The 27,331-nt window shown below is 36.1% G+C and overlaps 2 protein-coding genes across 2 annotated transcripts in view; one reads left to right on the plus strand and one right to left on the minus strand.

Moving 5' to 3' along the window:
- Nucleotides 1–25,615, minus strand: part of LOC111499713 (protein FORGETTER 1) — a 38,782-nt gene extending 13,167 nt beyond the window's left edge. The window contains exons 1-20 of the mRNA XM_023151346.1: nt 24,930–25,615; nt 22,668–22,733; nt 22,371–22,544; nt 22,156–22,286; nt 21,254–21,330; nt 19,223–19,404; nt 19,009–19,086; nt 14,795–14,927; nt 13,493–13,553; nt 13,082–13,163; nt 6,000–6,128; nt 5,702–5,845; nt 5,496–5,595; nt 5,283–5,414; nt 3,100–3,170; nt 2,847–3,019; nt 2,564–2,657; nt 836–933; nt 614–749; nt 301–407 (exon numbers count right to left, since the gene is read on the minus strand). Coding sequence (XP_023007114.1) covers nt 301–407; nt 614–749; nt 836–933; nt 2,564–2,657; nt 2,847–3,019; nt 3,100–3,170; nt 5,283–5,414; nt 5,496–5,595; nt 5,702–5,845; nt 6,000–6,128; nt 13,082–13,163; nt 13,493–13,553; nt 14,795–14,927; nt 19,009–19,086; nt 19,223–19,404; nt 21,254–21,330; nt 22,156–22,286; nt 22,371–22,544; nt 22,668–22,733; nt 24,930–25,385 — 2,624 coding nt within the window. The 5' untranslated portion in view covers nt 25,386–25,615. The remainder of the gene's footprint in view (nt 1–300; nt 408–613; nt 750–835; nt 934–2,563; nt 2,658–2,846; nt 3,020–3,099; nt 3,171–5,282; nt 5,415–5,495; nt 5,596–5,701; nt 5,846–5,999; nt 6,129–13,081; nt 13,164–13,492; nt 13,554–14,794; nt 14,928–19,008; nt 19,087–19,222; nt 19,405–21,253; nt 21,331–22,155; nt 22,287–22,370; nt 22,545–22,667; nt 22,734–24,929) is intronic.
- Nucleotides 25,616–26,532: 917 nt separating this feature from the next.
- LOC111499741 (E3 ubiquitin-protein ligase RGLG4) overlaps nt 26,533–27,331 on the plus strand; it is an 8,075-nt gene continuing 7,276 nt past the window's right edge. Inside the window, exons 1-2 of the mRNA XM_023151398.1 lie at nt 26,533–26,691; nt 26,778–27,128. Coding sequence (XP_023007166.1) covers nt 26,677–26,691; nt 26,778–27,128 — 366 coding nt within the window. The 5' untranslated portion in view covers nt 26,533–26,676. The remainder of the gene's footprint in view (nt 26,692–26,777; nt 27,129–27,331) is intronic.

Here is a 27,331-nt window from a genome sequence, read left to right on the forward strand (position 1 = left end):
AAAAAAAAAAAAAAAAAAAAAAACAACAGCTAAGAATTAAAAAAAAAAAAAAATTAAAAATTAAAAAGTCCCAATGGCGTCCAACCACAGCATAGCCATCTTTTAAAGTCTTTGGCTAGAATAAACATTTATAAGCTTACTCATACTTCAAGAGGAAAAATAAAAGCAATCTTGAAGATTTTAACAACTGCCACTGTATTTTAGAAACGAGGGGTAGTTGGACACTACAATATACTATCAAACAAACATGGGCACAAAGTAAAAAATGAAAACCATACAAACCAGTGGTATCATTAGCACCTGTATTCGGGTGCTGAAGCTTGATTAGAGCGATGAGTTCGTCCAAATTGTTGAATGGCTCGATCGGCACTCCAAGGGAGTTCTAAAGTAAAATGAACTCTTCTTTTCTGTAACGAAAAATGCCAAGAGCAATAAAAATTGAACATAAAGCCATGAGGAATCATTATTGATCAATTGTATATGTACATATATATACACTTATCGAATACAATTAATTAGCCATACAAATTCAGTCACTGGTGATAGAGCTATAGAAATTCAGTTAGCCCCTAAAGATCAAAACTTTCCAAGCAGGTATGCCTCAGAGAGAAACCTGATTTGCAGCTCTTCTGTCAGCCTGCAATGAAACCCCAGCTGATCCAGCTTCAGAGATGATAGCAACAAACTTCTTACCATCCATAAACAGTTGTTTCTCATGCATATTGACCATCTCCATAGTCACATCTTTCCTACACATTAAATTAATTATATAATAAAGGTAAACTGAGAAATAAATGACAATTTAGAAAGAAACAGGACAAAATTGAAATCTCACGAGTTCCGTGGCTGGTAAGTGACACCCTTTCCATTGGAGGCCCTTACAAGCATTCCCCTTCTTCCTGTTATTTCAGCGACTTTATCTGGGCCTCCAAGCTGCAATAGAGGAATACTTCAGAAAAAATAGGTCCCGAATATAGTTAACACATGGGCACTTCCGCACACACATATTATGCTGATATGCTATACTTTCAAGCAGGCATAAAAATGTGGTAAGCAAGCAACAATAATTCACTTTAGCCTCAGTCTGAAAATAAAAATTCACTAGGTGATTGTAATGCTACAGTTATTGAAGATCTAGGAACAAAGCCAAATAAATTTTGACTTCAAAGCCTAAAGAGGATTACGTCAAACTCAGTCATTCAAGGTGCGTCAAACTTAGTTCTAAAGCTTTGGAATAGAAATGACTAAGCATTACTTTCTTTACCAACCAAAAATGTCTGCAGAGAAGTGGAGAAGATCTCAATGCAACCTGCCATATTGGTGATCAAGAGGCTAAGAGAATTTGGGGGCTTGGCAGTAGTTGGGGATTCACTAATGAACAATCTTACGAGTTATAAAAAGTTACTAACCCTCTTTTCAGTAAAACCAATTGGAAGCCCAAAGTTCCTAAGAAAATTAAAGTTTTCCTTTGAGCCAGCCCATGGAAAGTTGAGCACAACTTATAATTTGCAGAAAAGGCTGCCCAACACCTGTTCGAACCTAGGTTGTTGTGTTTTGTACAAAGAAAATGGTGAGGAATTCAGGAATGTCCGTTTATCCTGTGCTTTCGCTCAATTCTGCTGGAAGAACATTTTTCTATTTTCAAGATTAATGGGTGCCTTCCTATGACCTGTACAGAGGCTATTTTCAAGACCCTAAATGGGAGACTGTCAGTTTTAAGCTTCTAGCGTGTTTTTTTTTTTTTTTTTTTTTTNATAATGTATGCAATAAACAAGAAGAAGATGAAAAAAAACACTACTCTATCAAACAACACCAACCAAAAAGGGCAAACAAACAACATAACCTAAACTATAAAAGGCAAAAAAATGAGCGACTGACGGCCTAAACGAATCACAAAGATTGACTCGAATGGTAGAACAGATAGCGTGAGCCTGAACAGAGACGAATGACAAGTTGCAGTGTCAAGTTGCATAGTCGCGGGCTACATATTGCAAGTCATGGGTCACATGACTCCTTGGCCAAGAAATGGAAATTAAGTGCAAGATCGTTGATGCAAGGTGGAAATTGATGGTGCCTAGGTTTGAGTTGAACTAAGAATGTCTCTACCTATTTGTAATTATGGTACATCTACCCATATCTCATTATAGCAATGAAATGGTTCTACTTCCTATCAAATAATGATAACAATAACAATAACCTGAGAATGGATAATCTTTTATCCATTATGGAGCAGCAATGTTAGAGAAGTATTTTAGTGACCAGAACTATGATTTTTTTAATTTTTATAAACAATCCAGCTTTCATTACAAAGAAAAAAGAAAGGAAAAGAAAAACAACAAAAAATGCAAGAGCAATGATTAACCAAGTATAGCAAGAAATCTTGGAAGTTCAATGCAACAAGCAATAAAAAGTGGCCAGGTCAATTTGAAAAAAAATAAATAAATAAATACACAATTAAAATGGAAAGAGAGTTTATAAATAAACATTTCCCAACCAGACTCATAAACACTGAGAAATTTCACTCGTGCATACTACTGAAGGAGAAAGAAGAAGAAACACTTACCTGGTCAATAATATCATCCAAAGGATTGTTTGGAAGATTCAACGAACGAATAATTGCGAGCAAACTAGACTTACGATCTGAAGCAGCATCATACCTGATAGTAGACACAGAAATGCAACTTCAGGTGAAATGTACAGAGCTGAATTCCCGGCTCTAATAAGACTACCAGCAGTCCTCACCTTTTTTTTTTTTTCCTGAAGAAAATGTGTGGATTGCTGGTAGTCTTTATTAGTGCAAGGATTCCTCACATTTACATTAGGGGAAACAAATAAAATATCAAAACCTTTTTAAAAGTTCAGCTATAACAGCTTTTCTTTCTTTAAGATACTCATCTGTCTTTTCCTTGCAAGACTGGCATGACCATTCTGCAGTTTCTGTTTCCAACAGAGGAGGGTCGAGACAAGCAGGATGAAAAAGGTGCTCACAACAGGAACATTGAAGTAATTTTTTCCTTCCCTGGAAAAATGAGTGTAAGCCCAACAGCACAGTCATCTCACTCGAGATCTCACATGATCAAATTATCTCAAGGAACTTACCTCTTCAGTATTGCAAATCTCGCATATCTGAAACTCATCATCTGACTCGGTAGATTCAGGAGCAGAATCAGCTACAAGAATAATATTTTGAATAAAAAATTAATTAATAATAATAATAATAAAGTTGTATGTAGAACAAGAAATGGTGCTGCATTTTGTCCCGACAATAACAAGATGCAATGTCATAATAACTGATTTTTTGCAGAATATGGATACAGATGAGGACATAACTCTCATTATCATGCATAGCAATAGGAACAAGCTAGATTAAGTGTTGATGCAAGAGCACTGATGCAGTCTTACACTAAGAATGTAACCAAGATTTTAGAAAGAATCCCAGTCTAACGTTGTGAAGTTGGTCAAACAAGAACGTTTCCCTTTTTTCTTCATACAGAAGCTTTTCTATTAAGAGAACCTTTAGGCGGAGAGACATCCTAAAAAAATTTAAATAAGTTGTGCGCGTTGAAGTGTGGAATTTGGAAAGATGGTAGGCTTCTTCCTGATGTATGCTCTCTCCTTGTTTTTGTAATTACAGTACCTCCATGGTGCCTCTTTTTGCACACCCTTGGCACTTGGGGGTCCGTAGTCCCTCTTCTATTTGTAGTTCTGGTTTTTTGTTAATAAAAATGTTTCTCATCCAAAAGGTCATCAAAGCACATACGTAGAAGACATAGAAAAATATCAAAGCATCTACCAAATACAGGGAAGAGAGGTCAAAGAATTGCACTTGATAGCTCAGAGACAAATTTTAATCGAATCAATGAAAAGTGACTAATGCTCAAAGATACGAACTCCACAACGGAGTGAAAAATAGAGCACAATGGAACACCAAAAATAACGACCACAGAGAAAAAGAACCACTTGACTCAAACGGCAAACGCATAGAGAAATCAAACATCAACAATGAATGCTTTTGGAATTGAAAGGAGAAACTCATGCATTTTGAGAAAACTAGCTTCAACAAGAGAACCAAATTTGTTAGGTACTGATGCATGAAGAGAATGAGGAATCTTTTTTGTCACTTTCTTCAAATAGTGATACTAAATCAACACCAAAAGAATCTTTGCACCAATATTATCATAATAGTTTCCGTAAGTTTAAAAGTAGATTCCACCCTACTCAAATTAACTTCAAATGCAGCATCGTAATCACCAACACTATGTGAGTGAGAAGGAGAAGCGAAAGGATCCATTGAACAATGAAATACTCCTTTAGCGTGAACAACATTAGAATCTAAAACAGCAATGCTTGTCAACTACAATTCTAAGAAACAACTTTTTTGATAAATGGAGACAAAAGACTAGGAACACTTTCTTCAATACAATCTGGATTCAGTGTACTATGGTCAATGATTGGAGAAGTTGAAGATTTAAAAGACTTAGATTTCAGTGCTAAGGATAAATTTCAATAAAACAATTCTTCACCTCTTGAACATTTAAAAGACTTAGAAGACTCAAGCGCTAGGGGAATGACAAAAGATATCTCATTAGTAAACGTAGTAATCATCACCAAATTTTCCTTTGAAGCAAGCAGAAAATCTAGTTATAAAAACTAATAAATCATCAAAAGGTGGTGAACAACTAAGCTGGGAAGACTTTCCATCTTCAAATACTGAGAGCTAATTTGAATAAAGTCCAACGGATTCAAAAAAATCTTTTCAATCCGAAGTGCTCATATAAGACTTTTCTTGCCATTCTGTTACTTATCTAATGTTTATTTTATGTGTATAATTATGATGTTCTTATTAATGTCAATTGAGGGTCTTCTCTAACTTCCCTCTGCATGAGCCATCTCATCTAACCCAATTATTATATCTTTCAAGGTAAAAAAAGTTTCTTATCAATGAGAGATAGATGTACGAAAAGAAAACCTTCTTTTTTTTAAAAAAAAAAAAAAAAAAAAAAAAAGGCCCTATATAGCATAGATAGGTAGGCCATAAACATTCGAACCAATTACTAAACAAAGACTCTCAAAGGGCAATTAATAATGAAATATAACTGAAAAAAGTGTTATTAAAAAAATTCTACGCTAAACTCAAGCCAAGGCATATGAATCTAGTAAAAAATAAGATCAGATATAATAAATGCATAAAAAGAGAACTATTCAAGAAATACTAGGTTATAATACAAACTAGAAAGACAAATGTAACAAATCCATCACAAAAGGACTATTAAATAACCCACTTTCAGATTCTTCATCACTTTCGACATCACTTGGAGGCTTCCATTTTGCAGCTTTCCTTAACCTCCCATTTAGTGAAATGCCAGGAGTTGCTGAGTGTCTCTTCCTTTGAAGCTCCTTGACACTTCCCTCCTCTAAAGAAAAATCAATTATAAAACACAAACCGATAGTGGAAAAGAGAAGAATATAAACGTGACTATACAAGCCACACATACCAGGGAGGGTTTCAGGCTTTTCAGGCAAAGGGTAATTTTCCTCCACAAATTTGAGCAATAGTTCTCGAGGTCCAGAAACAAAATCATCAAGCTCGAGGCCCTATTCAAGAGAGATATTTTTAAAAAAAAAAATCAAAATTAGAAAGTACAACATATCATCTGCATGGGACAAGAACAAATAAATAACATAAATCCATGGAACAGACATATTTTGTCACAGCTTCCTCGGTGCGTGCCTCTCCAGTACTTTGCAGGCCAATGACAACACATTTATCTTCCAATAATGCCTGCTTAGCTAGTCTAACTGTAGCAGGAACCTTGGCAGACATACACAAATGCCTGAAGAAACGCTACAAAAGCAGGAGGAAATTTTGAAGTAAACGAAATGACATAATGCATATACACTTCTTGAACAAAGTTCAATTAAATTAACATAAATAAAAATATAAATAATTCAACTTAAGGTGAAACTCAGTTTTTAAGGAAAAGCTTAATTGAATCTACCTGATGGCTTGCCCAAAATAATCGCCAAAGTTGATTGGTGCTAGGCTTGTCACTAGTGACATATGCACATGCTGTCATCAATTCTACCCTCAACTTTGCCCAAAATTCAGCTGCTAATTTATACATTTCCTAAGTAGGACATAAGACGCAGTGTCTCAAGAAGCCATAATAAAATGAATAAAAGAAACAAAATTAATCAGAGTTCTATAGAAAATAGATGGGAAGTGTTAGAATTGCTAGATACGTATCTAACTGAAGAAAGTCAGGTTAACTTCATACAATAGAACATCCTATCACAAAATTGTAGGCACATGGTTAACAGAAAAATGTCATGAAACAATCAATTTGCACTTGACTTTAACTAATTTTACCAGTTCCAGACTATTTAATATAGGTTGATTATCATAAGAGTTTTATAATATTTTTATTACATCTTTATTTTTGTATCTTATACTTCAGTAGTGACCCATTTGTTATTATTCTTTAGTAGAGGGTTATTATAGTTGGTATCAAAGCCCTAGATTTTTAGGTCCTATAGACCGCTTACAATGTAAGCATTTCCTTCCCATGGCCAAGTAGTGAATAATGAAGGAGGAGCTCGATGTATTTAAACACAATTCTGATTTTGATAATGATTAATTCCTTTGGGTTGATCTTGAGATAATATTATGATATGATCATCCATAGAAAAGATCATGATTTAACACAAATTTTGTTGATATATGATAGATTATCGCCATAAGAGAGGAAGGTTCACCAGCCAAGAGAGAGGAGGAGGAGATGTGCACCTGTAGATCTTGCCCTAAATGTCCCAATGGGAGAAACATCGAACAGCTTGTACCCCAACACAAACTATTGTAACACTAACTCTGAAGGCATTACAGTCGTTGATTTAGAATGTAGTGATCTATCAAGTTGGACAAGTAGGTGAAGGTCGAGATCGTGGGTGCATGTCAAAAGAAACTAAGTATTTGGGCGATTTTAGGGGTGACGATCCACAATTTTCAATGGATGAATAGTAGAATTCTGGTTCACATAAGTGGACATACTCTTCCAATGTATGAGATGTCCTGAAGAGTAGGTGTCTATGCGGCCTTTATGCTAAAAACTGATGCCTATTTCTAGTGGTAGTCAATGAAGCGGTCCATGGATAATAATGAAATACCAATTACCAATTAACTGGCTTTGATTTAGAGAAGCCTTCTTTTGAAAATGATACACAGTTGTTATTAAATACTGAAAGCAAGGAGAATTTTTGAATTTGAAACAAGGTGATAACTATTGAAGAATATGATCTAGAATTCATCGATTAGTTCGTTTCAATCCTGAGCTTGTAAATACCGAAGACATGAATGTCAAGCAATTTATTATGGATTCAAGAGGAGAAATAGAAGGCATAGTGGCAGCCCTAGCCCCACCATGTTATGCAACGTCCTTTGAGCAGCTACACTCGTGTCCATGCATACTGTTCAAACCTCACAGATGTTTGGTGAATAAGGTTCTAGCCCTAAATTTGGATAAGTCATTGAGCAGAACATGTGGAAAATGTCATTTGAAAAATGTTGGGTAAATACAAGAGCGTGTTTTAAATGTGGTTGAAGTGGACATTAGATGGAAAATTGACCAGAAATAGAAATGTCGACTCAAATCAAACCTTAAGGTAAGACTACAAGGGTAAATGTCCCCACATAAGTCACCAGCGGCAGGTAAACTCAAAATCCAACCCTAATAGCAACAAAAACGTTGTCATATTTGAATTCTATGTAAATGTAACGTTAAATGTAAATTCTACTTGCTGTTGTACCATAACTATGGATGTACGTTACGCATGGTCGACAATAGAATCAATAAAGTGCATGTTAATATACTATTGATAGCTTGAATTTAAGAATTATAATAGAGCCATTGAACTACAAAATAAGAAAATGAGATAAAGACTAATTATCCTAACTTAATTTAAGCTTATAAACTTCCAAAAAAAATGTTAAATATAGAAATTGAAATACTAATAAATAATAATAAATGTAAAACAATAAATGTAAAATAATAAATAATTAATTAATTAAAATAAATAAATAATAAATAAAAAACTTGAAATACAGATTTCAATGGTACCTCTGGCGATGAGGAGAAAACACCAAGAATCACATGTTACACCATGGATTAGAATGGCAAACGTGAAGTGACAGTCGGATGGATAAAACATGCAACACAAGTGTTTTCTTTTTTTAAATAAGAGAAAATTTCATTGGAGCTGGAAATTTACAAAAGGGATGCATAATCTTTTATGATTACAAAAGACCTTCCAATTTACAACGAGGGAGGTATGATTATAAGAAGCAAAAATATTAGAAAAATTACACCAAGATATAGCGTGGTAAACATTATTATCGAAGAGTTTTGTATAAGACTGTGTCTTTTCCGTGAATACTGTTTCTTTCTTTGCCCAAATTCTAAAAGAAAACCAAGATGGTATTTTTCCATAATAGGGCTTTTGCATTGTTGAAGGGAGAGGTATATTAAGGTCATGTCCAATCCTTGCCTACATAGAAAAAGTGAGATACCAACCAAAGATATGAGAGTCTTTATCGATAAATTTTGAGTGTATATGCATTGCATAAATAAGTGGTTTTGTGATTTGTTGTCTTGTTTGAACAATAGGTACCGAATTGGGAATAAAGTTACGAAGGCAAACTTTTTTGAAGATTTTCACCTGCGCTAATGGTGTTATGCTCTATTTCTCAAGGGAAAAACTTCACCTTTTTAGGGTGATTTACTTTCCATATTGTCTTTGCTAGCATGTTCGTTACTTCTATGTTTTCACCTATGTCCATTAATTTTGTGGAGAAAACCTCGTCAGGGAAGGCATGTCAATGAGTCTGCTTTATTAGACAATACAACTACGGCAAGATTGAGACAGAATTCAACCCATTCCTTAGCATCGTTATCTTTTAGATTGCTACCAAGTTTCAAGTCCCAGAAATTCCACTTTTTTTTTTATCGTAGTTGTTTTATTATGAGAGTCTATACAAAAGTGGATACCCCAGGGCTAGTTGGTGGTTTCAATCCAAGGGTCGATCCATAATGATGTGCTTCCTCCATGCACCACCCTATGACGAATTCAATTGGTGGTGAGGTTTGGAGTTTTTTTATGTACTTCCATAGGCCCTTTGCAGAAGATTGAGGGGGTTGATTTGTATACAATGTAAGAATGTATTTAGCCTTTATACGTTCTCTCCGCAATTCACTTTCTTCGTGGTGATATCTCCATATACAATTTGCAAGGAGAGCTATGTTCTTCTCCTTTATTGAAAATAGACAAAGTATTCCCTTGTCTGCTAGGAGGTTTATGATATTCCATCTAACAAGGTGTGTGTCATCTTTCCACAAATAGTTTCTGAATCATCTTTCTATATCTGCAACAACTTTTTGAGGTATGTCAATAGACATGTAGTGAGTGGAGAGGATGAACAGTGTGTCTTGTATTAAGGTGAACCGTCTGCCTTTTGAAGGATAACATAATGACCATCTTGACAACCTTCTTTCAATTTTTAAAATAATAGTCTTCATGAAGGAAAAGGACTTAGTGATTTCCCCTTAAGGGTAATCCTATGTACATATTCAGCTATTCAACCTTTTTACAACTGTATCTGCTTGGCAAAATCTTTGATAATCTTTATGCTAACATTGATGCCCATTGTCTCTATTTTTTGGAGATTGATATTTTGTCCAAAAAAATCTTTCAAAGGTTTTTACCATCTCGATCATGTTTTTTTTATGGAAGAGACATCTAACTAACAAATCAGAGAAGAGGATTGTATCATTCGCAAACTAAAGGTGGTTGATGCTTAAGCCTTTGTTACCAACCTAAAAGCCCTTGGTATGTCGTTCGTATTCGGCCTTTGTGAGTGGGCGACTAAGGCAATCCCATTATGAAAAGAAAAGGGTAAAGTGGATCCCCTAGTCGAGGGCATAGATCTTCTCCCTTGGTTTTCCATTGTTGACGATGGAGAAGTTTGTGGATGAAATGCATCATTTTATTCACCCCACCATTTTAAGCCAAAGCCTTTTGCCACAAGAATGTTTTCAAGGAATGTCCAATTGATCTTGTTGAAAGCCTATTCCAAATCAAGTTTGATGACTGCACCTTTTCGTTTCTTTCTTTCTCATTCATCTATGATTTCATTTGCCATGAGGGATGCATCAAGGATCTACTCTACAAAAGCTACTTGTTGCCCAATCAGAATCTTAAGACATTCTAATAGCACCCTTGTTATGATTTTGAAGTTTGGTTGTAAGACTTGTGAGGCGAAAGCCAACAACAATGCAGACAACTCCATTCTAAAACAAAAAATCCTAGAACACTCTCATGATACCACCTCTCAAAATGTTCAAACATTTTTTTAAAAAAAAAACTGAGGTAAGGCCACCTAGTATTGGAGCTTCGTCGAAGTCCAGGAGTTGTATCACCTTCCCCATCTCTTCTTCGGTGAAAACAACCTCGAGAGAGGCTGCCTGCTTCTGCCTTGTGTCAATGGAATTTTCACCATGGTACTCTTTTATTTCTTTGAAGCCATAATACGATGAAAAAATTGGAGTTTATGTCACCCTCCTCTAGCCATCGTTTTTTACATTTTCTCTCCAAGATTGCTTTCCTTTGCTGACAACGAGATAAATTCAGCTTCATGAGCTTTTTGTGTCCATGTTGCACTATTGTGATCAATCCAAATTCCTCCATTTGATCAAGGAGAGAAGAGTTGGTTGTATTTTTACGGAAATGCAACTGAAAACCTCCTTGTTCTATTTCTTTAAGACTTCATTTAGTCTTTTAAGTTTGTTAGTGAAACAGTGCTCTAGCCATCCACGAAGGGGTATGTTCTTCTACCAAGATTCTACCACTGGCAAAGCTTCAAAGTGGTTCAGCCACATATTCTCGAAATAGAAGGGTGAGGGACCCCATTTATAACAGCCCACGGGAAGTACAATGGAATAGTGATCAGATGTAGGTCTATTCAGTCTTCGAGCACCAGCATTACTAAATTTTCCAAGTAGACCTTCAATGGACAGAAATTTGTAGATTAGTCAGTCAAGGAGGGTGATTATGAAAAACATTCAATGTTTTCATGGATTTTTGGCTCGCCAAAACCTGGTTTTAATTCAGTGTGCTGTGGAATATGGTTGAGTTCTTGATTCGGGGGAAGTTTGAGGTGGTATGGCTCAACTACTTTAAGGCATTGACTTAGTGGAGATTGGACTAGAGTTTGTGGCCTCAATTTGGGAGAAGAATCACCAACGATCAGCGTTGGTTCCTTTTTCACTATTTCTCAAGTCGATTTCAATTGTACTAATACTTATATTGATTTTATGACCTAATTAGAGAAGGAAAGAAAAGCTCTAATTTTGTTGGAACCAAGTTTTGATCAAGGTAAGCAAATTATTTGGATAAGATATCGAGTTTAACTTGTATGACTAGGCCAGAAGCATATCGTATTCTATAGTTTTGACTAAAAAATGGTAGTATGGCCTAATTGTCTATACATCCTAAACGGTATTATGAATTGGAATATATTGAGAAATAGAACATAGATTGCATGAAGGATTTAGAGTTCTCTAGTAGGCCATAAATTATTAACAGGATACGTAGAGAGATAACATGGAAATGTAAATTGTGATGATGTTTAAAGCCTAAAACATTATGTGAGATAATAGAATAAGGCATAATAGTAAGAATACATTAGATCTTCTATGCTCTACTGAGAACGTATGGGGTCAATCCATGTACGTACGTGATTTCTACTAGGGACATGCCGTAACGACATGGTCTCTCCTCTTGCATGCATATGATGTGATTCTACTAAGGTAGTACCTAACTACAAGGTCACTGCATGCATAATGTGATTTTATTAGGGTCGTGCCTTAAACGATGTGCGCACACAAGTAGGGTCACTCCCTATACGTACTGAATTCTACTAGGGTCATGTCCTAATAGTTATAAGGTCACTCTTTCCATATATATGATGTAATTCTACTAGGATTGTGCCCTAACGACTACAAGGTCACTCTTTGCATGCATATGATGTGATTATAGGGTCGTGCTTTAAGGATATAAGTTATATGGGTTACCTCCCCTAAGATATGAGTTGGCATGTGAGGCCACTCCTCGTATGTATGCGATGTGGGATTCTACTAGGATCGTGCTCTAATGGGGTTGCTCCTTCATGATTAAGACTACGAGTTTAAGATCTGAAGATGAAACGATTATGAGGCGGTGCCTCACCTTTATAAATGTGTGATTGAGACAAGCTCAAAAGAGCAAGTTGAGGTGGTACCAATGATTGAGATAAGCTCCGAGGAGCAAGATAATGTGAATCTAAATATTAAGGTCAGAGGAGCTATTTGATGTGAACTAAAATGTAAAGTTAAGCTTAGGGGAGCTAACAATGTAAACTCAAATACTGATAAGCTTGCTAACAATGTGAACTCAAATAGTGATAAGCTCAAAGGAGTTATGATCTGAATCAATAGTTAAACCACTATTTTGAATAAGCTCAAGGGAGGTACTGGAGTGTTATTTCAATGAGGAGAGCACATTAGTTGTAAATTGAAGTGGTGGTGAACTAAAACACAGATAAAAGATGTTACACAATTATAAATAGTGGTGAGATATGTTCATTCATGCAAGTATGCTACTTGCTGAGTATTTTTTATATACATTCTTGCAACACTTCCTTTTCCAAGCGAGACCTGACTTTGAATGACTAATGTCATAGAGTACGAGACAATGGGGCATTATAAGCTAGAAAAACCAGGTTTATGTTTTAATGTTCAGGAATGCTATAATTTACTTGAAAGTTAAAGAATAATATTTTATCCCAGACTATTTTACATAGGATGATTTTCGTAAGTATTTGATAATAATTTTATTGAATCTTTATTTTTCGTATTTTATTCTTTAGTAGCCACCCATTTTTTAAGTTTAGAAATGGCAGGTCATTGCAAAAAAATCTCTTAAACTAACATGGAAAATGTTACATCCATTTCTCTCTTTAATTTCTAAAATTAGAGGAAACAATACACTATACCATCATCTCAGCTTCTAATGGTGCTTCGACAATTTCAAATTCAGCTCCTCTGTAGCTAAGTGTGCGACACAAATACATACCCCTGGAAGTTGAAAGAAATAACTTGGTAAGTTAACTTTTTGAAACAGAAACAAACTTTTCTTTGATAGATGCAACGAAAGAAAAATGTTGGATGATACAAAACTACCAACGGGAATGAAAAAGGATTAACTGCCAAATAAAGAACAAATCTCCAACTATTACAAGAGAACAAAAGATTGAAGAACAAAACGACTAAGGTCTTGAAAAAACAATCAGCCAAAGCACTCCTTTCAAGCTGCAAAAGCTGCAACAAACTAGGGACCAGAAGAAATGAACATCTAGAGGCTTTTGATGAGATCAAAAAACGAATAAAATAATAATAAGCCTTGCCTTGCTTTCATGTCCATGGCAACAAGTTCTAAAGCCCCAACACCCCCTCTCTCCAATGCACCTGCAGAAAATATATATAAAAAATTATCACCCGGAGAAAAAGATATATTCAATATTTTTCAGGATTATTGATATGGATAAAAAAGGAAAGAGAGGCTAGTTCTGTTTTACACTTCCTTGATGCTTTGAGGTTACAAGAGTCCATTTAATTCTTTATTAATAAGAAACAGAAAATTTAAGAGAGAGATATTAAAAAATAACAGTCGGAAGGTAAAAAGGCATCCTCAAACTAGGGGTAACAACAAATACTAATAATAAACAGAAAATATCATTGGATGCACCCAAATGCATCAGCAAATTTACATCTATGTGTTAATTGTATTATATCAGTCGCCACAATCTTCTTTTAACAAACTGGTATCTCAAACCCAATAAACTCTCTTCTACGTGGTCATTTGGCTTCGCCTAGAGACAATGACTTTATACTTGAAATCTTTTTTTAATCAATAAAACGTATTAGAAAATTTTAGTTGGGAAGATGCAAGAGGGTTGATGGAATCAAAGACATGTTTTTATGATTTTTATTGATATCTGTGAGTGTTCAGGCCAGCTTGTCGAACTTCGACTATTATCACGAGACAATCGTCTAACCCTACTATAATAGTTGCCAATTGGTTGTCAATGCAACTTAAAAAAGATTAATTCCGAGATTGGTGGCCACCATGACTTGAACTCGAACTCATTTCCTCTAGGCCATTTATTAAATTCATTGGGCTCTTTTTGACCGGCAGAATCAATGACCTGTACATAATCTTAAATTCTAAGAGCTAGTTAATTTTGTTGCCACCTCCTACAGTGCACCAACTAAGATAACATGATTGCAGTGTAGTTTTCAACAACCTTGCCAGAGGATATGGACAATACCATCCTCCTACTCCGGTGCTCACTGCTTCCCTGGTTACTTAATTGTCTTAAATAATCAAACATGGTACATTTTGGGCTTCTTTATTAGTCTTTCCATACAAGAGAAATTCATATACAGCTACTCTTTATCATTGCAAACTAAAGAGTACTTTTCAGGTCTCCAAGACCTGTTGAATCCTTCATAACCTTCTTCATACATTTATTTAATATATATATATATATATATTAAAGCTAACATCTTAGATGACTCTATATGCATTACTACATGCACATTATATCTAAAAGCTACAAATATGCACATTCCTCAAGCATCTGGACAAGATAAACTCATTGCAAATAGATTAACTTCAATGTAAAATTTCCCCAACGAAATCACACCTAGAAAATCTCGAAAGTCAATGAATGAAGTCCCAGTTCCCCAAAGCCCAAGTCGGACCATATAACCCATATTGCGTGGCTCAGATGCACCAGTGGCTGAGCAGTAAATTATTCGGGCTTCAGGAAGTCGATCCTGTGATATTAAAACAAAAATATAGAATCACAAGAAGAACAATTTGTTCTCTATTTGTTATACAATGGGAAAATCATTTACAACAGAAAAGAGTGTGTCATAGATGGGAAAACCATATGCAGTTACATAAACGAGCAGATGGGTGCATTTTGGCTGAGAGAAGAAAGTACATCGAGTAATATTCCCAGAAGTCAACCATTTACAGTTTACACACTAAACGGCAACTCATTGTAAAGGGGAAGACTGGATAAAAGGGAATAATTTAAAAACCAGTTGTGCCCGGAATCTTGTCACTATCCAGAAGTCTAGACATATAAAACATGCAATCACTTGATGACTTCTTTTATTGAAACAACAAACTCATCTAGATCAAATGTTTTGAGAACAAATTCCAATAAGATTAACAAAATAATATGCACACTGCATTCGTAGATAAATTACAATATTTAACAACAAGCTAGTAGTGAATGCTACAACACTGAAATACTCTTAATACATATAAATCTTAATCATCAAAGACTTCGTGCATAAGTATGCCAAGTGCAAATTTCCACAATCTTATAATCAATTAGACTTCTCTCAAGTCTTGTTGGAAGATGAAGTGCCCACAAATAGTCAATATAAGCACTTGGCTCATGCATTTTGGAAGATTAAGTACAATAGACAAGTTACAAATGAAATGTCCAGAAATGGTAATGAATCCCTTAGTTTGCAGGTTATGTTTTTCGGAAGGAAAAGAAGAAGGTTGGCCTCTTCTTTTGGGGGGCAAGAAACCGTGATTTCATTGAGAAAATTGAAAGAATACAATGGCATACAATAAACAAGGCTCCAGAAAATCTCAAACTAACAACAAGAAAATCTCCAATCCAAAAGCACAAGATCATAATCATAGAGAAAAAGTCGAGACAAAAGCCCAAAGAGAGGCATTAAACCTAGTCAATTCCCAAACCTCTTGATCTGATCTTTAGACCTCTCTAAAGATACTATTGTTACTCTCAATCCAAATACCCCACAAAACTACAAAGAAACTTTATTGTCTAGCCAATCTCTTTAAAAGGAGGATTCTAAAGAACCTCCTCCACCATAGACCTACCTTCTCTATCATAAGTCACACACACCCCGAATGAGCTTTTCCAATAATCCCAAATGAAACGAAAAATTGGTAATTCCTCAACTAATGATCAAGTCTCACCTCATATCTCTTGCAAAGAATGTACCATTGCGAAAACAACATGCCGAGAGGACATCTTTGGGTATGATTTATGGCGACAACTCTCTTATGTAAAACCTGTCACACAAAATCCTTAACCTCCTTTGGAATCTTAACTTTACAGGTGAGGAGAAAGTAGAAAAGATCAAGATGTGGAGGGGGAGGTAGATAAGACATGAACAAAAGAACGGCTTTGGGAGGCCCCTTGGAAGTTGGGATCCAAAATCTAACATCCCTCCTCCTAGATCTCACCATCTAGTCATGAAGAAACGAAAGAATACTAACAACATCAATTGCCTCCTTGTAAACAAAAAATGGAAAAAATCCAAGGAAACAACGGAGGAGGGGTCAAAGGAAGGCAACAAAGAGGCCATTGAATGCAACCAATTCAATTTGGGAGGTTGTCACACTACCAGAAGCATGAGATGGTTCAATACTCTTATTGAGGATTTGAATCATGTTAATATTCCCATGAAAAATGGTAACCTCATTTGGTCTGCTATCAAGGGTGCTCTCTCAGCAACGCATATATCTAGATTTCTAGTCTCCCATGGTTAGGTTGATCACTTCATAGAGGTGGAGTTGGCCAGATTATCCATAACTACTTTGGATCATTTTCCTCTTCCTTTATCTTCGGGTAACAACAAATGGGCCCTCCCCTTTCAGGTTTGAAAATGTTTGGGTAGATCATCCAGACTTCTTAGCAAAAGATGAGTCTTGATGGAATTCTCTGCACTTCCAAGGTTGATCGGGCATGTGTTTATAGAGAAGCTGGAAGGTTCAAAAGACTTCCTAAAAATATGGAATAAGTAGGAGTTTGGCTAGATCATATCTCAGGTTAGATAGCTTGGAAGACATAGGCTTAATGAACTTGGCTTTGAACGACCAAAAAAGGGGGTTCTCTCTACACCAATCCCTAGGTTGTTCCATTTTTTGTTTTAATGCAATCTCGTTTCTTATCAACAAAAAAAAAGTAAAAAAATTTAAAGAGGCAAAAGTAAAATGCAAAGATTTTTTTTTCTTTTTTTTTTTTTTTTGGTAATGAATAACCAAACTTTCTTAGCGAAAAAATGAAAGCATACAAGGGAATACAAAAAGGAGCCTACAAAAGGTGGAGGCCATTTAAAGGAAGGGCCTCCCATCCAACAAAATAAAATCTAACAAATAATTACAAAACGAATTAACCATGAAAACCCACAAAAACGCATTAAACCTAATAGCCTATGCATCCCTCACAAACCTAAAAAGCACAATGAAACTCCAAAACAGGCAAAGGAGAGATAAGAGAGCTAGGCAGCACAGCAGCCACTAAATGACTTAACAACAAAGATAAAAGGTACACAAATGCTGGTAGCAAGAGAAGAGAGGTCTATCCCCCAACCACTCATCTCCCAAAAGAAAAGTTTCTCTCTCATCCCCTACCAATCAACGGACAATACAAAGACTTGTTATACTTGTGGCAAGTGCTAGGAGATTCTTTCCAAGATCTTCAAAAAAGACAGTATAATGGGTTAATGTGTTTATGAAAGGAACCAAAAAGTTGTGGCAAGTGCTAGGAGATTCTTTCCAAGATCTTCAAAAAAGACAGTATAATGGGTTAATGTGTTTATGAAAGGAACCAAAAAGATTGAAGGAAAAGCTTTAGATTCGTATAAAGGATGGGATTTGACAGGGAATCATGCTTCGTCTACGTGTTCTCTTCCAATTCTGTTTTTCTAGTTACTCCCCAATGTAATCAACTCCAGTTAAGAGGTTTTTTTGAAGGGATGGTTTTAACGGACTCTGCTGCTATTATCCGAATTAGGAGAAATATTGTTCTATGGTGCGGTTAGAATTTGAGGGTACTTCTTGTTCTCCTGAAGGAAGGCTTTGTAATTGTTCAACTTGGTCCCTGTATCTTTTTCATATATCTACAAAAAGTTGTTTGCTAAAAAAAAAAAAAAGAACATCAACCTAAAAAGGTAAAGTTCTTCCTTTGGGAAATAGCGCATAAAGCCATCAGCACAAGTGAAAATCTTCAAAAAAAAAAAATGTCTTACATCACCCTCTCTCCAAATTGGTGTCCACTATGCAAGAAAGCAAACGAATCACAAAGTCACTTGTTTATGCAATGCACATACACTCAAATTTCTGGACAACGATTCATCATATATTCGGATGGCATCTCACATTTCCTAGGGAGTTAAAGGATTTTTTGAATATGGCCTTAACATACCACCCTTTCAAGAACGCAAAAGCCCTATTATGGAAAAACCTCATCATGGCTTTCTTTTGGAATATGTGGAAAGAAAGAAATCAGAGAATATTTGCAGAAACGACATAGACCTATACGAAACTTTTCGACAATGTTGTTTACCAAGCTATATCTTGGTGTAAATTGTCTAATATTTGTAGTTCCTATAGTTATACCTCCCTCATTGCAAATTGGGAAGGTCTTTTGTAAACATCATGGATTATACATCCCTCTGGTAAATTTCACTCATCAATGAAATTGTCTCTTATCAAAAAAAAAAAAAAAAAAAATCAGCAAAGATCTTCACCAGAAGGTTTGACATTGGTCCCAGTAAAGAAAGATAACAGATATACTTTTTCAGGAAGAAAATAACAGAATGGTCCAGTGTTCATCGTGAAGAAGCAAGGACAAATGCTGAATCTTGGTGAGCACATTTGATTTACTCGAATGTAATAAATCTATAAGACTTGAAATTCATATTTCTTGGAAGCAATAATGCTAGGTCATGCTCGCTTAACTGTAGACCCAAAAAATTTGGTAAAATAACCTTAACCCCTAAGCATAGTGGATAATTTTTAAAAAACAAAGGATGATATTCTATCATATAGTATATGCAAAAGAGATCCACAAGGAAAAACCTGCAGCTCTAGAACGGCTTCTCCAGTCCTAGTAGGCTGGCTTCCAGTTTCCGGTACCAAATTTTTTGCTTTATGGCACTGCAATGGAACTATTGACACTTAGAAACAAAGTAATTCAGCCCATCGAGTATTTATCGCATGGATAATACTCCAAAATAATTTGTATATATCCAAGAATAACAAATAAATTTGAAAGGAAGGTGAACTTTAGTACCTCATCAAATACAATTAGACCATCAAATCCTGTTCCACACCACTGAACAAGCTGCTGCAGGCGAGAACGGCCTCTTTCAGAAGATGCTATGAGGCTGCTATACGTCAAAAAGACAACTCCTTCTCTAATACCCACAGACTTTGAGTCAAGCTTTGAATAAGGCAGCTTGTTCAAAGCATGCACTGCAAATGAAATGGGAGAAAAGATGGATATATGTTTGGTTGTGAATCAAAGAATGAAAAAGGACTTCAAGTCACCATCAATTTAATAGTTGGGCAGGGTAGTCATCATATAAGCGTTTGTTCATGTTAATTGTTTTTTGTGGGTGGGTAGGAAGACTGGAACAGACCACGGAAGATGTGTTACCTCCTAGTCATAGAGATCCAAGGATGCTGAATACTTGGTCTTAATTACCAGAAGTTCAAATGCTGAACTGAAATAAATCTCACAGTTTACTCCTCCCTTCCTATCCGGGCCCTTTCCTTTTTCTCCCTCATCTTAGTGTCCGTCATTATCTCTACTTTTTACTTCATCCATGTTGCTAGTCCTTTATCAGGGGATTGTTTACTTGAAAACAAGGAGAAGTTCATAGCTTGAAAGTAAAGGAAAGAAGCACTTCACGATTGATTTCAACATTGAAAAAAGGGTATATATCAAAAACAGAGAAAAAAAAATGGTTGTTAAATTTTTAACTCGAAGAAGCTATTTTGACCTTTTTGAGCTGTTGTAAAAGCCTCAAATTGTTGCCTAGTTGTAGGAAGCATTGGTCGACACAGCTATTGCACCTCTAAATCAATACAATTCTTAAGCAAACAGGTAGGATTTCTCTGATGGATACTTCCAAACCATATGGTAAGATTTTAGCCCCTCAAGAAGAACAAGCGGATCAAATCATGTTATGGTGGAAGATGGGAAATTTCATCAAAAAGGGATGAAGAACTCACTTCCTTAATCTCCTTGCAGAAAGTTTAGTTAGAAAGGGGCTTCCCACTCCCAAAGGATTTAGTTGCTACAATCAAGGAATGGGTCCAAACATCATACCAAACCCAGCTCGAAAGTAAACATGAATACTTCATGAACTGAAGCTTGAAAGTAAACTACAAAGACTTCAAGAATTGAAGGAAAACCAAATGTTCGCAACATAGTCAAGGACAATACTCTGTCCTAGTTTTGATCACGCTCAAAATGTTCAATAGAGATTCTCTCATTAAAAGTAAGGGGGGTTAGGGGAAAGAAAGCAGAGGATGCTTGTTATTGATATTTTAGCTAGTAGTTGACCAAATATTATAATTTTGCAAGAATCTAAACTAGTTTGAGTACATGAGGCTGATTAAGTGCATTTGAAGTTATGAGGGCGTACATCAGTTACTGGTTCTACAGAGGCCTTTTATTACCATTAAATGAGAATTCAACAAAGCTGGTTGAAGTTTAGGAATGTTGTTGATATCTCTTTTCAAATAAAAGTCTCCTTCCAAAGAACTTGAGTTAATCGAGTAACTTTTAGCAAGAACAACCTCTGGCTCATTTTCAATTGTCAATCTTTATGGACATTTTAAGCGGTGTCCTACCAATTTTATATTAGTCTGAACACCCTACTTCCATCAAAACCTAGCAGATAAATTTCCAAAGTAAGGTTGGTCATCTTGGTCTAAATGAAAAACTTTAAATCAATCAAGCTGATAATTGTCTTAACAAAATATGTTGCCTTTTACGGAAGCTATTTGGAGAAGGCTTTGGTTTAAAGTAAGAAATCAGGATTACGAGATTTCATTAACTTTTCTATAAAAAAAAATTAAAAAAAAAATTATAAGATCTTACACAGATCCTTCAAAATTTTATAATAATTCAAAGATCAGGTCTCACAAATAATTCAGCAAAATAATTTCTAATATTATTATATTGATTGCTCACTCGTAACCACCCTAAAGGTCCAAGGTCTAAATCTCCACCTCTAGTTCTTGTTGAACTCTAGTTCAATGAACATATAATGGTTATGAGTTACATGTCCTCAGGGACTAGTTTATGACTTACCTTCAATGCACGCCGCACCTACATCGTCCAAGTCTCTCCTGGCATCATACTTCAAATCTGAACCAACAGAAATCCACCTGTGCAGAATGTTAGAAACTTAAGAAGATATTACAAACACGAATTGAAAATACAACAGTCAAGCACAATGTAGCACAAATTTAAAATTAGATTTTTAAAAAATCAATATTACTGAACAAAGTGTGAATTACTACATGTATTCACAGTTACTTCGTTTCAATTCTCTCCGAGTTATATAAGAAACTATATTATCATTAAGAGGAATGAGTCTAAGCAGTAAAGTGAAACAGGAGATCAATCAGGAGAGAAGAATAACAACAGACAAAAAATAGTATCTCGGACAATTTAAAATCCAAGTTCAAATGCAGGTACTACAATACATAGCATTTCCCACCCCCTACTAAACTTTCAAATCATCTAAGCTCTCCAAGTAAACAATGTAGTCATTCAGAAAGAAATTGAATTCTTCATTAAAAAACTACATATATATACATGCATGCAGACACACACACGAGCGCTCATTAAAAAAATACATACGTGCGCGTACGAACACACATATATATAGATATACTTAACTACCTGAAAGTAAGACCTTTCACGTTGTAAATTGTTTTTGGTTGGTTTCTATAGAACCGTTGTCCTATCTTTTTGGACATCATTTCCAATCTAATTTTTATTTTGTTTCTCTTCAAAATAAAATAAAAAATTAAAAAAGTTGTCCTATCTGCTGCATAGCGTGTAAATCACACACCGTGCATAAGACAATGACTGATTAAGATGGTAACTGGTGGGCAAATGTAAGGTCACTCTTGGTTCTGCTCATTAAACCAATAATAATAATTCAACAAGGAAATTAATTGCAGAGAATGAAAGCAAGACTTTACAGTGCTTTCCTCCTCCCATGGTGCCAATTTTCCCATAATAAACCTGCAATTGTCCGACCTTTACCAACACCAGCTCCATCTCCAATAAAGAATCCTGCCCTGGTATCATTCGAGAGATGGTGCATATGCCTCTGGATTTGTAATAGACAGTTCCTTAAGAGTGAAGAGAAATTTAAAAGTATTGACCATAAGAACATCAACTATTCATGACCAACCTGAGAAGCATAAACCAAGGTCTCGATTTGCAAGCATGACAGAGTTTTTGACTTTTCTAAATCGTCCTTGATTTTTAAATCATAAGTAGGTTCAGGTGGCTGTACAGCAGATAAGGAGGATGTCTCCACAACTGGGTCTGGGTGAGGTGGGCCTATAGATAGTTTGGGAGGGTGCTGCAAAGAATGCCAAAAACACAGCCATCTGAGACCAAATCACAGCTCTTATAATTGAAAACAAGGACTAAAGTCCATACCAAATCTTCCGTAGCGAAGTTACAAGAGTTTATTATTACTCACATATTCTGTAAATGTTTCTCCTACGATACCACCTTCATCTTCTTCTCTTTCCACTTCAATGGCTACCTGACACATTTCATCTCATAAAGATGTTGTAAACTAGATTTGAAAATAAAAAATAAATAAATAAGAGTCATCTAATTAAGATTTCGGGACCCATTTGATCATGTCCGATCAGTTTGGAGATGGCCATCAATAATAAAGGCAAGACACAAAGGCACAGCAAAGTTGCAAAGATTTATACCAGTGTTTTCTGAAAGCACGCAGAACATATACAACCACAAGCCAACAAATAAAATTAAAAATCAGCATGAAGCATGAAACATGAAACAGAAAATAATAGATAAACCATCAAAGACAAACAAATTTCAAATATGATGTCTTTCAACAACAAAGGAGCGCACAAAATCACAAAAATAAACTACAAATTCACATGGATAAAATTTATAACTTATCATCACCAAATAGGCCCCCCATCCTCATTTTCTCCATCACTAAATATATAGCCCTTTGTATCTTCCTCTTTGATCTCATTTCTATACATCTTTACATCTATGACCTATGTGAGAGGAGATTTGAGTGTGAAGGAAACATATTTTGATGAAATAATAAAAGTTGTAAAAGGGGAGGAAATCCAAAGCTTTAAATTTAACTTAACACTTGTTTATTAGTAAAAAACTTAAGCAATAAGTGGATGCACAAGGAGGTAAGTCACCTCACCAGTGTCTAAGCACATGCCTTGTAAGGCTTTTTTACACAGTATTACCCCCCTGAAAAAAAAGATTAAGAATATAGAGAGAACATAAAAATAAGTAAATGATATACACCCCCCTATTTACATTATTGGTCCCAATCAACCATATAAAATATAATCACAAGCTAATATATACTGTTACATGCTCCTGCTCTCCGTTGACATTTGCATGTGACCTGTTAGAGACAATGCATATTTTTAACCAGGGTATGAGGCAATTATTTGCGATCTACATTCTCAAATCTCAATACATATACATCGGCACACAAAGACTTTGTTCCACCATCGGAAACAAAAGTACTAATTTCTTCCAACACTACCCCCTCAATAACACTGTGAAGTCAGATAGGGCATGCACCTAGCACGTGGCCAAAGAAGGTTAAAACACTAGTTTGGTCCTTGTACTTTGGGTTTCATTTCATTTCAATCCATATACTTTCAAATGTCCAATTTTAGTCCACATACTTCCAATAAATCTTAAAATCGGTCCTTGTGTTAGTATATTGGTAACTTTTCTTTTTAAAAAACTAGTCCATATTAGCTCTCTCTATAAATTTTAAAAATATATTCATATCGTATTTTTTTTTGTTGCTGGGAATTAATGTTATTATTGCCTAATTTATTAAAAAGTAACTTCAAAACGATAGCAGGGAGCAGTTTCAAGATATATTAGAAGTACAGTGACTAAATTTGAACATTTAGAAGTACAAGAACTAAAATGGAAACCCAAGGTATAGGAACCAAAATGAAAATAGTATTTTAACCTAAAAATTATACAATGCCACTGTCAATGCTAATGCCAATACAATGCAATCAAATGTCAACCAACCCTATTCCCATCAACATTACTTTAGGAAGAGTAAAAGAGCTCCTCAGAAAATCTAACTTAAGGTGCCATGAATCACTTTTTCCTCATGAGATGGTGCCATGAATCACTATCACTCCTGGAGAGACAGAACTGAGATCATTTAAGGCCATTTTGCTAACAACTAATTTACTTCCACACAGGCAAGAGTGGAGCGTTAGTTTAACTCACTCATGTAACAAGTATGAATCGACCTTTTATAAATATGGTAGATGTTTTTTACACTGAAAAAGAAGATGCTTCTTGCTAATCGTAGGCTATGGAAGCCTGGCTCACGAATCCATAAATGATGGCCGAAAGAGTGACGAGAGAAATTGTTCACAGCAGTACATGAAATTAAACAACGAAACATTATTCAAAAATGTATGGTGATTCAAAGGTTTTCTTTTTTTTGGCATAATTACTGGTGATTTAGAAGTTAGTTTCTAGCCAACTTCAGGGATTCGCCAGAGAACATATGCAAGATAGTAACCAACACATAATGCGCAGTGATAACAAAGGATTTGAATTCTAAGCCTCTTATCCAGTTTCGTATGACTTCCAAGCAAAATAAATGAATAGTTGCAGAATCCCAGCTAACAACCGAGCAAAAATCACCATAATCATCCAAAACACAACAATAGAAGAGTAGAGAAATTGAAACCTCGTTGACTTCCTCGGGAGGAGGCAGCCGGGAGGGAAAGAACTGATGGAGCTTGGACACATCGACAGCGAGGTCAACCGCGCACTGAGGACAAACGAACCTAGTTAAACCATGAGGAACATTAAGAAGCGCCTTACAATTAGCGCAGGGGAGTTGCATCTTGGTAGGATCAATGCCATGAGCAGGGACATGGTGTATCGACGGAGGAGGAGGAGGAGGAGGAGCCAGCGGCGGAGGAGGCGGAGTAGGAAGAGGAAGAGACTTGGAGTAGGCCCTAACTATGAGCTCAGGAGGCAACATCTGAGGCAATTGACAAGATGGACAGAAGAACTCGGTGTGGCCAGACGCCACCACCAACACATCGCGACAACCGGCGCAACGGACCTGAACTCCGGAGCCGTATAATGCCGACGGCTGCGGCAGAGCCAACGACGGAGGCACCGGCGATTGAGTCATGTTATATCATAGAATGATGATTCGAGTAGAAGGGAAGTGGTGCAAGAAATGGTGAGCTCGTCGTCTCTTTGTAATGGAAGGATTGAGCAGAGAGAATTAGAGCGCGAAGTTGGTTCGTTTGACGTTTGGGTGTTGGCGGGGAGTAGCCTGGGGTTTGGTTTTGGACGATCCTCGCCTTTCTGCTCTTCTGCGTCCAGAAAATGGACCTTTTTCTCTCTCTTCTTCTTCTTCTTCCTTTTTTTTTTTTTTTTTTTTTTTTTTTTTTTTTTTTTTTTTTTTTTNTGCTCTTCTGCGTCCAGAAAATGGACCTTTTTCTCTCTCTTCTTCTTCTTCTTCCTTTTTTTTTTTTTTTTCTTTTTACTTTTCTTCTGACGTCTGTGATTATTACCGCGTGAATTACTGTGTGGCGCTTTGGGCCTAAAGCCCATTGGGCCAGTATGTTGGAAGGGCAAAGAACGGCCATTGACAGGATGGGCCTACATTGTATTTTTGTCTGAACCCATTATTTTTTATTTACGTGGGATTTAATTATTTGTATGTCCTCTTCCATAATATTTATATTTCAAAAACAAGCTATCAGTTAGGGGTGGATTTTGGTTGTTACAAATGGTACAAGGGCCAGACATCGGATGATATACCAGCGTGGACGTTGGACTCCCAAATGGGGTGGATTGTGAGATCTCACATTGGTTGTAGAAAGGAATGAAGCATTTCTTATAAGCGTGTGAAAATCTATACCGGATAAATGCGTTTTAAAATCGAGAGGCTGATGACGATATGTAACGGGTCAAACGAACAAAGCACGCCTCCCTTTAATCAATGCTCGACGCCTTTGGAGTCTTAGTCATTTTTTACTGCCTTGGTACCTTCGAGGAGTCATTCGACATTCGAGGATTTACCAATCTATTGGCACGACTAAGTTTAGGACATGGCTCTGATACCATGTTAGACGAACACGACTCTCCACAATTGTATGATATTGTCCACTTTGAGCATAGATCATTCCCTAAATAAGCGGATGTGGGACTTTCATCATTCAAATGTCTACCAAACCCCTACAAATATATTATGTGTGGGCCAGGGACCAATAATGAGGGGCGCGAGCCGAAGCTAACTATCCTATTATTACAACATGGAAAACATTGTATAAGCGCCACCGGCTTCCCCGGTAAGAAATATCCGCTCCATTCCCCTCACCGCAGAGAATCCAATTCCTTCCTTATTTTCCTCTCAGTTTCCACAGAATCCCATCCCTTACCCTTTTCCAACCCCACCAATCCACTTCTAAAGCATGCCGCTAACAGCAGTAAAGCATATTTATACTCATTTTCCCCTAATTTTGTTAATTCTTTTTATAATTATAATATAATAATTTTCCTCCCCCAATTTCAGTGGTTCAGCAATATGGGCAGCTTGATCAGCTCCTCTTCTAAACGGAGCGGTGGCGGAGAAAAGCCTGCCAAAGCGGCTTCAGAACCGTCGCTTAAGAATACTGAGAGTGTAATCGGCGGTGGCGACAAGCCTGGCAAGACGGCTGCAGAACCGTCGCTAAAAAGTACTGTCAGAAGAAGCATCGGCGTCGGCGGCGAAAAGCCTGGCAAAATGACTACAGAACCGTCGGTTAAAAATATGGGCAGCGGCGGCGGCGGTGGCCGTGGAAAGGGCTCGAGGTTGTCTGAGAAGAAGGCTTCTTTCCGGCAGAAATATGGTTTCATAGCAGATAATTTCTCTTCCATTGACCAGGTTTCTCTCTCATCCCTTTTTTTAACCCTTTTTTACCCCTAAGAAATTGGATGAGACCGTAAAAAAAATTATAGTCTTTAACCATGGGTAATTATTTTTCTATTGATAGCTATTATTATTTTTTTAATCAATTTGACAAAAAAAAAAAAAAAAAAAAAAAAAAAAAAAAAAAAAAAAAAAAAAAAAAAAAAAAAAAAAAAAAA

Source organism: Cucurbita maxima, unplaced genomic scaffold (genome assembly GCF_002738345.1).
Source record: "Cucurbita maxima cultivar Rimu unplaced genomic scaffold, Cmax_1.0 Cma_Scf00027, whole genome shotgun sequence".
NCBI lineage: Eukaryota > Viridiplantae > Streptophyta > Magnoliopsida > Cucurbitales > Cucurbitaceae > Cucurbita > Cucurbita maxima.